This window comes from Myotis yumanensis, unplaced genomic scaffold (genome assembly GCF_028538775.1).
Source record: "Myotis yumanensis isolate MYYU_CA2020_CCGP unplaced genomic scaffold, mMyoYum1.0.hap1 SCAF_11, whole genome shotgun sequence".
NCBI classification, from domain to species: Eukaryota; Metazoa; Chordata; class Mammalia; order Chiroptera; family Vespertilionidae; genus Myotis; species Myotis yumanensis.
Window position 1 is genome coordinate 53233307 of NW_027223762.1, and position 9664 is coordinate 53242970.

At 56.9% G+C, this 9664-nt stretch overlaps 2 protein-coding genes across 4 annotated transcripts; one reads left to right on the plus strand and one right to left on the minus strand.

The window, feature by feature from the left end:
* Positions 1–1306: 1306 nt before the first annotated feature.
* RNF181 (ring finger protein 181) lies at positions 1307–3067 on the plus strand. The gene is made up of 5 exons (XM_070429614.1): positions 1307–1438; positions 2012–2142; positions 2344–2453; positions 2613–2687; positions 2928–3067. The coding sequence occupies exons 1-5, from the start codon at positions 1353–1355 to the stop codon at positions 2985–2987; spliced, it is 462 nt and encodes a 153-aa protein (XP_070285715.1). The 5' UTR covers positions 1307–1352; the 3' UTR covers positions 2988–3067.
* Positions 3068–3630: 563 nt separating this feature from the next.
* TMEM150A (transmembrane protein 150A) lies at positions 3631–8138 on the minus strand. 3 transcript variants are annotated; one of them, XM_070429612.1, is made up of 8 exons: positions 8052–8138; positions 7318–7498; positions 6803–6850; positions 6405–6491; positions 5497–5564; positions 5034–5161; positions 4643–4820; positions 3631–4412 (listed from the first exon to the last, which is right to left on the minus strand). In XM_070429612.1, exons 2-8 carry the CDS (start codon positions 7380–7382, stop codon positions 4174–4176), a joined length of 813 nt encoding a protein of 270 aa, XP_070285713.1. In that variant the 5' UTR covers positions 7383–7498; positions 8052–8138; the 3' UTR covers positions 3631–4173. The 3 variants fall into 3 exon arrangements, with proteins under 3 accessions (XP_070285713.1, XP_070285712.1, XP_070285714.1); XM_070429611.1 differs by having other exon boundaries at positions 6668–6850; XM_070429613.1 differs by having other exon boundaries at positions 4387–4423; positions 4583–4820; positions 6668–6850.
* Positions 8139–9664: the final 1526 nt, after the last annotated feature.

Genomic DNA, 9664 nt, shown 5'->3' on the forward strand with positions numbered 1-9664 from the left:
AGTTTCAAATGCACCAACATCAGAATTATAGGGGTACCAGAAGATGAGAGAGAGCAAGATATTGAAAACCTATTTGAAGAAATAATGACAGAAAACTTCCCCCACCTGGTGAAAGAAATGGACTTACAGGTCCAAGAAGCACAGAGAACCCCAAACAAAAGGAATCCAAAGAGGACCACACCAAAACACATCATAATTAAAATGCCAAGAGCAAAAGACAAAGAAAGAATCTTAAAAGCAGCAAGAGAGACTCAATTACCTACAAGGGAATACCCATACGACTGTCAGCTGACTTCTCAACAGAAACTTTGCAGGCCAGAAGGGAATGGCAAGAAATATTCAAAGTGCTGAATACCAAGAACCTACAACCAAGATTACTTTATCCAGCAAAGCTATCATTCAGAATTGAAGGTCAGATAAAGAGCTTCACAGATAAGGAAAAGCTAAAGGAGTTCATCACCACTAAACCAGTATTATACGAAATGCTGAAAGGTATCCTTTAAGAAGAGGAAGAAGAAGAAAAAGGTAAAGATACAAATTATGAACAACAAACATGCATCTATCAACAAGTGAATCTAAGAATCAAGTGAATAAATAATCTGATGTACAGAATGAACTGGTGATTATAATGAATCAGGGACATAGAAAGGGAATGGACTGACTATTCTTGGGGGGGAAAGGGGAGTGGGAGATGCGGGAAGAGACTGGACAAAAATTGTGCACCTATGGATGAGGACAGTGGGTGGGGAGTGAGGGCAGAGGGTGGGGCGGGAACTGAGAGGAGGGGAGTTATGGGGGGAAAAAAAAGAGGAACAAATGTAATCTGAACAATAAGGATTTAATTTAAAAAAAAAGATTAAAAAAAAAAAGCCAACTCCTGAACCAACTAGAGCTCAGGGGGTGCATTATGCCCGGTGGGCCCGGGGCAGGGCAGCGGGAAGCGCTGACTCCTTCTCCCTCTGGGCTGTGAAGACTGCGCGCCGGACCTTCAGCATCTGCATCGCCGAGACCCTCTGAGCCGCGGAGCCGACCAGGACACCCTGCATCCCAGGCACCGGGCTTCTCATGGCGCCGGTACGTCACTCCTCTTACCTGTCTACCCTGAGCTCTGATCCCAAAATAAACGTTTTCTGATCCGCCCCACCCCCTGCCATTGGCTTTAGCCTTTGGTCACCTGACTCACTCGAACTAATGAGAGGTGAATAGCTAATACTTCCGCTTTCCGTGCGAGTGAGGACCCGCTGTGTCCGCCTTTCGCGTGCTGTGATTGGCCACCTTCTCTCGCCTCGCTAGCTTATTGGCCGGAGCCGCGAAGCCGCAGTCTGTGGGGTCGGAGGGCTGCTGTGTCAGAGATGGCGTCCTACTTCGACGAACACGACTGCGAGCCGTCGGCCCCCGAGCGGGAGGCCCGAACCAACATCCTGCTGGAGATCGCGAGGTGGGTGCGCGGGGCCGGGCGGCGGGGCCGGGCGCGGGTGTCCGGGCCGGGGCTGGCTGGAGAAGGCGGGCGACCTGGGGCGGCAGAGCCGGGGGAGGACGAAGGAGTGAGTCCGGAGGCTCGACTCGAGGGGAAGTCGGTGCTTGGGATGGGCCCTGGGCCTCCCGGGAGGGGGTTTCGGGAAGACGAGCTGGTGGACTCGGGAAGTCGGGCGGGAGCGGGGCGGGGAGGTGGAGAGGGCGCCGTGGGGGCGTGGCAGGGTGAGGGCCTGACTTGGCAGCGACCAGGTCGCCGCGCTGCCGCTGGAATCTGGCTTCCCAGGTCATTCCTGCAGGGCCCGAGCGGCCTCTCGGAGCCTATTGCCTCCTACGTGCCGTGGGAGTAGCAGCCTGCGTGGTTGGGGCCGTGACAGCAGCTGTCAAGCACTTCTCGCTCTGCCCTTAACCTGATGGGCACTGCTGACGGGGGTAGCTGTTTCCGGCTGGAGAGGGTCTTGCTTGACCGGTGGACGCCGGGCGAGGTGTGGAGGCGAAGAGAAAGGGTGGTTTTCTGACCTCGCGTCCTTCGGCTCAGGTCGCTTTTCATCAGTGTGGACTTTGAAGACTTGGGGTTGGGAGTAGATTGGGATCACCACCTGCCTCCACCTGCTGCCAAGACTGCGGTTGAGAGCCTCCCCAGGACAGTCATGAGGGGCTGTCGGTCTGGTGAGAACACTGATTCTTTCTGCTCTTTGAGGCAGGTCTGCCAGACCTCACCCCTCATTCCCCCCGCACCCCACACCCCCCAAGCCAGACTGTGGGCTGGCCCCTCGATTTTCTAGGTCAGGTTGGGCCAGGTGACCTGTAGGAGTGGGAGCTGGGAGGTGGGGCTGGGGCAGCTCTCCTGATCAGCACTCCCTCCTAAAGAGCTCAAGTGCCCCGTGTGCCTTTTGGAATTCGAGGAGGAGGAGACTGCCATTGAGATGCCTTGCCATCACTTCTTCCATTCCAACTGCATTCTGCCCTGGCTAAGCAAGGTACTGCTCACCCTGCCCAGTTCTCCAGCCCCTTTATTTTTATGAACTGTTGGGGGAATCAGAGAAGGAAGAGGGATCAGGGTGAGAATTGGGCGCAGGGGATGGATATTAGCTTATAAAGACCAGACCTGGGCTAGAACACTGCCGTTTTCCCCCCAGACAAATTCCTGCCCCCTCTGCCGCCATGAACTGCCCACTGATGATGATACTTATGAAGAGCACAAACGGGATAAGGTAGGAGCCGGTGGTAAGTGGAGGGGGTGGCTCCCTCTGGCTGTCCTCCATGCTCTCATCTCCCAACTCAGCAAAGCTGGGTAGGCCTCGGGTCTCCTGGCTCTGACTGCGTTCCCAGTAACGTTGGTGAGGAGCCCCCAGATGCCAGGGGCCTGAACACAGTGTGAGCCAGTTCCATGATAGCTGGCCCATCCGTTCACCCACAGGCCTTCAGATATGGCCCCTGCCTCTTTCCTTCAGGCTCGCAAGCAGCAGGAGAAGCACCGACTGGAGAGCCTGCATGGAGCCATGTACACATGAGGCAGCTGGGGCCAAGCACTGGCCCTCCACAACGTCTTCCTCTTGCACCTCAAATCCTCATTAAAGATTTCTTTACCCACCGTGCGGCTGCATTGCTTAGGGCCCGACTGCTGCTGGGGAAGGTGGCCTGGGCTGCAGAAGGAACTAGGCTGCATACCCTTCCCTTGCTAAGCCTGCTGGCCTGAGGGCAGTGGAGCCCAGACCAAGAACCTGGCCACTGGGTCTATGTGTTCGTGGCTGGAAAGTAGAATATGTCACCACCTGCCACCCAGTAGATATTTAAAGATGCGCTCCTTTCCCCCTGTAATTTTTAGTGAACCTTGAAATTCCAGGCGCTTTCTTTTGGTTCCTAACATTTTAAAGCCGTTCTTTACATGCTTCCCACCCCCATCCCCTAAGGAATCAAATTTCAAACCAGACTGAGTGGGGGAAGGAAGTATGAAATGATCAGATCAGTCAGTTCTTTAGCCCAAAAAGGGCTTCAAGCCCTCGAGGGATGTTGGGCTAGTACCTGTCATCCTTTGTTGGAGTCAGCCCTGCCCTCAGAGCACCAGGCACTCAGGACTCTCTGTAGGGGCATTCTTTGCTGAGGGAAAGCTGTCCTGAACCAGGCCCTCTGACTCTCCAGAACAGACCACAAACATGCAAATTAGAATTCTTTTAATAGATATATAAAAAAAAGTACTAAAATACCCACATGGTTCTCCTGTGTACTTGCCCTAAAGAATATAAGGGGCAGAGTGAAGAATCCCAGTGCAGTCCAGTGGGCCCAAAAGTGGGCCTTCCCACAGACTAAGGTGTGCTCACCCTCCCCTACCCTCCCACCCCCCATCACTATCCCTCTTGCTGTTCCCAGCCCCCAGTTCCTGCAGCAGGAAACCCCAGTGGTCTGGCCACGGCACTGGGTATAAAGGCACCTGAAGGGGTGGCTGGGTGACTGAGGATGTGTGACCTTTAAACATAAAGACAATACTAGAGTGGGGAGCGGGTCATGCGCAGCTCAGGCAGCTGCCAGGGCCCGCTCCTGTATGGCACAGGTGGATGTGGGATGGCCACTCCTCCAGGAGTGAGGAAGCCTATATCCCAACAGAATACTTTCTCAAAATTGTTTTTGGTATAAAATGGATGCAGAGAAGACATGGGGTGGGGAGTAGTGGAGGCTGGGCCAGCCACCCTCCCCCAGCCCTCAGATCATGGCGATGCTCTCAGGGGCACAGTTGAGGTGAGCGGAGGTGCTACTGCTCCCGGAGGACTTGCAGGCCCGGCCAGCAGGCTGCAGCGCAGCCACCAGTGTCTCTGAGGAGACTGCCCCAAACTCATAGCAGAAGGTGCCGTAGAAAATGAGGATGTCGATGACAAACACCCACTCGCACAGGGCTGCTCCGTGCTGCAGCTGAGAGCTCTCGTGGATGAAGAAGACGCCACCTGGAATGGGGCTAAGGAAATGTTCAGTAGGACCTGTGGGGACTGGAGACACACCTGCCTTCCTGGATATATAACTAGGTAGGGGCAAAGGGTGGGGCCTGAACTCCCGGGAGAGGGAGCAGAGACCACCCTGGATGGTGGTATCTGGAAGGTGTGCCCGTCTCCCTCACCTTGGGTGAGAGAAGGGCTGGGCTAGAGGATTTCCTGGCTGCCCTGTCCCGGAAGGATACTGAGGACCAGGACGACAAAGGCGATGGCGGCCAGCACAATCCGCAGGTAGGCCATAGCCAGGTCCTGGGGGGCGGTGGCTCCATGGTAGGAGAGGACACAGTGCAGGCAGACAAACAGCAACCCGGCGGGGAAGGCCACACCAGCTCCGATGTAATGTAGAGACTTAGCATGATCCACCTGGCCCAGAGTGAGGTGCTGATCAGTGAAGCAGCCCTGCTCCTCCACCCCCTTCACCTCTTCTCTGTCCCTCTTCTTCCCTTCTCTTTCCCTCCCAGGCCCTCCTCCCCCACCCCCAACCTTGAGGGGCGGGTCAACCCTCAGAAGACGGGGTCCCTGCAGAGAGCCATGCCCTTTTAGGGGACGTTCAAGAGGTGTGTGTGGGGGGTATACCTGAAAGTTTCCAACCACCACGAGGCCTGCAGCGTTGGTGCAGCCTGTGATGAGTGTTGTGGTGTTAATCCAGGAATGCCGACTCTGCTCCAGGAGCTGCCCGTAGAGCAGGAGGCAGAGCAGGGCCACTGGGGAAGAGCGTGGGTGGAGCCAGCATTAGCACCTTCCTCTGGCCCAGCCCGTCCAGGAGCCCGCTAGCTCTCACCCCTCCAGACACTTTGAGGGCCAGAAGGGAATAGATGGGTGGGTGGTGAACTGGGTTTCCTCAGGCTCCAGCCAGCAGGGTGGCTGTGTGGGAGTCAGCCTGTAGTCTTTAAGGAGCAGGGAGAGAAGTGGTCCCTTTTGCTTTAGCCCTTGGTTGGGTGGGCTGCGTTGAGAGCAAGGGATTTCTGGGCCCTTCTGGGGGGAAGGGTGTGTGGGGTGGGCTGGACTGGGCTGGCTGGGGGCTAAGGGCACAACTCACCCATGAAAGCACCCACGTTGCCAATGAGGCTGAAGAGGCAACTCTCTGGGGGATATGTGCCGCACTTGCTGAGGGGAGGGGGCAAGGACAAAGTGAGAGGGGCAGGAGCACCAGAAGGCCCCCATTCTGGCCCACTTGCCTTCTCTTGCTTCATCTGCGCCCAATTTAAGCCACCGAGAAGGACCAGTGTCTTTCACAAACAAATGGTCCTTATTGGTACCCCCCTCCCCTACAAAAAAAAGCAGAGCTCATGTGTGTGACAAGTTAGGGAGTACCCAGAATTGCTTAGCAAACCCCAAGACTCCTTGGACTCCCTGAGACTGTCAAGGCCTGTGGCTGGTTTGGCTTTCTTTGAGCCAGAACGTGGGCCAGGCAATCAGAGGGCTTGAGCTTAAACCCAGGTATCTCGCCTGGCTGGTGTGGCTCAGTGGTTGAGTGTCGACCTATGAGCCAGGAGGTCGAGGTTCAATTCCAGTTGGAGCATATGCCCAGTTGTGGGCTCAATCCCCATTGTGGGGTGTGCAGGAGGCAGCCAATGATTCTCATCATTGGTGTTTCTATCCTTTCCTCTCTGAATTCAATAAAAATATATAAAAAATTTTTTAAAATCCAGGCAGCTCCACTAACTAGCTGTGTGACCTGAATGGACGACATGCCCAGTTTCAGTTTCATTTCCCATAAAATAGAACAATAGCTGCCCCAATGCTGGAAGGATTAGACGTCATGCATGTAACGTGTTCCGTACAGTGCCTGACACACAGTCATTGGAAAGCAGTACTGTTACTAAGTGCTCTTAATATAATTATTATTCCTGTGAAATCCTTTGGGACCGGCCTTTGCTTGAGGGGCTTGGCGGGGAGTCTATCAGGGCCTTAGTCTCACTGATCTGCCCAGTTTCCAGGCCTTACCTGATGAGGGGGACATCGTCCAGGGTGCAGCAGCTTTTGGGACCCCCTTGCTCAGTAGGGTCAGGAGAGCAGGACTCGTTGTAGGACCTGGAGGCGGGACAGAGTAGATTGGGGGAACCCTTTGGCCTGTACTTCAGGCCGCTCAGAGACCACCCTCCCGGACCGCCCTTATCAGGGGCAGGAGAGCCCACTTCCCAGGGCCTGCCTGAGACAGAAGCCAAGGGGCAAAGGGATGGTGGAAAGCAGTGGGCACGAAGCCATGCCTGGGGGGCAGGCGCGCCAATGTCAGAGAAGAGCAGTGACCCAGGGTCTCCGTCTGGCTCGCAGCAGCCCCGGCCCAAGAGGGAACAGAGATGAAGGGTGCTTTAGAGTGAAGCTGTCTGCAGAGTACGCCATACCAGTTCTCCACAGGGCACACGTGGCGGTTCATCACGGCCATGGCATACCTGTGGGAACAGAACCGTCACCCCATGACCCCAGCCCAGCCCAGCCTTCCCCCACCGACTATTCTCCTCCCTGGATTCTGGCCCCGTTCATAGTCATTGTCCCTGCTAGGGACTCAAGTTGGGGTGGCCCTGATGCCACACAGAACCCACAGCAACGGCCACAAACTAGAGGACCTCTGGAAGTTGCCCTGGCTAAAAGTATGTCTGTCAGGGCCACCTTGCTGGACAGCAGTGGTGCCAGCCTGTCCCAAGACACTTGTCCAGGCATCAGGCCAGGGTTTGGAGACAGCCACAGTGGCCGTGGGTATCACCCTGGGGCCTGCAACAGGACAAGGGGCTTTGTGTGTGCTATCAAGCTCCTGTTGGGTCCTGGCTGGGCCCTGTCCCTCTTCAGCCTGGGCCCATTTTGCCATTTTGTCTCCTAGTTGTCCGCACCCCCCCCCCCCCCCCCCCCCCCCTCTACTCACACAGTCCATAGGCCAGTGATGGAGAATGCTGATAAGCTGACGGGAAGGAGGATCCAGGCGGTCATGAGGGAGGGGAGCCAGGGTGGTAGTGGTGTGGGAGGGATGACAAGAGGTAGGTGGGGAAGAGGGGGCAGGCCCAGCTACCTTAAGATACTTCGCCAAAACCATCAACTGCCCCGGCCTGGTGGAGAGAGATGGGTCAAAGTCCAGGGTCCAGTGAGTGGTGAAAGCCGCGGGGGTGTGTGGGGGGGTGTGGGTGGGAAAAGGAAGGTAGTCATCACCTGATTCGGAGCTCCCGCCGAGACTCGGAGTGCCCACCCTGAGCTCAACCCACGCCAGAACGTGGCCACCCTCTGACACCCACCGGGGGCCCCCGCGTCCCACCCCAAAGTCACCGGTACTCAGGGGCTGAGGTGGCGCCGTAACATCTGGACAGGGAGTCACCCACCCTCGCCTGAAGGAGCGGGGCTGGCAGCCAAGCAGCAGTGAGGACGGTCAAGAGGCCAAGCCACAGGCAAGCCCGGTGTGGGTCCAGGCCCGGTAGAAGGGCGGCCACACGCCGGCAACCCCGCGACCACTGCGCCCCGCAGAAGCGCGCGCTCGTGCGGGAAGCCCAGCCCGGCCCCCGCCCGCGTGGGCGCCCGGAGCCCGCGGCAGGCGAGTCCCCGGACCCGGGGCACGAGCCTTCTCTGGTGATCCCGGGAGGGTCCTGGGAAGTAGGGGCCAGTACGCACCTCCCCGGAGCGCCCTGCGGCCGCCGCGCACCGTCCAGCCCCGCGTGGCGCCGTCCCCGGCTGCGGCCCTCGGAGCGGCCCTGTAGGTTTAAAGGGCCGGCGGCCACGCCCTCGCCCTCGGCCGCGCCCTCGCCCTAGGCCACGCCGCGGCGCCCGCCGGGACCTGGAGTCCGCGTCGCTAGTGTCCTGGGGCCCGCGCTCCGCCCAGGACTACAACTCCCGAGGCCCCGCGCCCAGTCCCGGTGGGAAGGGGGTGGCGCCGCGGCTTCGGGGAACCTGGGCGTGAGGATCGTGGCGTGGGACTCAGCAGCCCCTCTGTCTCCGAGATGCGGGAAGGCTAGTCCCGTTGCCCGGGTTCCTGCGGTGGAAGATTCGGGAGGCGGGAAGCTGGGGGCTGCACCACCTTCCAGCTGCACTTGTGATTGTCCCGGTGCACGTGGCTGAGGAAGCCTGCTCCGCCGCAGGGCACATTCCGCTGCTGGTGAGAGTTTGGGTTATCTCTGCAGCTGGCGCCGGGCGCCTGCTCTGTCCAGGCGACGCGGTCTGCAGAGAAGCCTTGCTCTGCCTTACAGTCAAGCGCCCTGGATTTGGCTTCTGCTTTCCTCGACCCCGCAAACTCCGGAGGATGCTATTCGCACCCGATGCGTTTTCAAGGGAACAAGCACACTAGAATACTACTGTCCAGCAGTCAGTGTCTAAAACATGTTACCTAACTGCTCAACACTTAACCAGTGGATTACCCAGTCTAAGTAGACGCACATGGCCAGGTGTTGGCAGGTAACAGGAAGGTGGGCGACCCAGAGCAATTTGGGAAAAGGAAGCAGAATTCTGTGGGAATAAATTACCCTTCAGCTTCATCAAAACGTCCAGGCCAAGAGTGCCCTCTTGGCTCCTTTCCTAATTAAACAGGCAGAATACTTCCTTGCACATACCAGAAGGGTGCCTGGCGCTCTAAAAGGAAGCCCAGCATCTGCTGAGAGCCCTTGTGAGACAACACCGGGGCCAACAGATCATTTACCGCAAGGGAGCAATGGCCCAGGCTGCCAGGAGGCCGTTTTAGGGAAAGGTTAAATGGCTGGTACTGTTAGGGAAATGGAGCAGATAAGCCAGACATGGCACTGACAAAGGAGAAACCCCTTTGGACTCAGTGACAGTTAAAAATGGAAAGAGGGAGGGGAAAAAATTAGTGGACAAAGGAAACCTGCTGGAGAGCCCTTTGCTGAGTCCCATCAAGACAAGCAGTTAAAGTATGGCGGTACAGAGCCATTACTGTACAAGAACCCCAGGCTGAATGGACCAGTGGGGTGTAAGATTCAGGGCACCTTCTGCTGGCCATGCTCTGTGCCCCAGGAAAAAGGGGGGCCTCTTTCTAATTCACAGACACCATCTTCTGACTCAGGTGTGTTCCCATTGGCGCAGGCCCCTTTTTCTCATCTGCCCAATGGTGTCATGAGCCCAGGGCATTTTCTACCTCTTTAGTAGCTTTGCCAATCATAACGAACACTGTATCTTATTGATCTGGGTTTGTGTTCCTGTCCAACCTTTATCCCGGAAGACCTGAGAGAGCTGGCTATTCAAGTTCTGAACTGGCTGTTTTAACATAAATCGGGTAG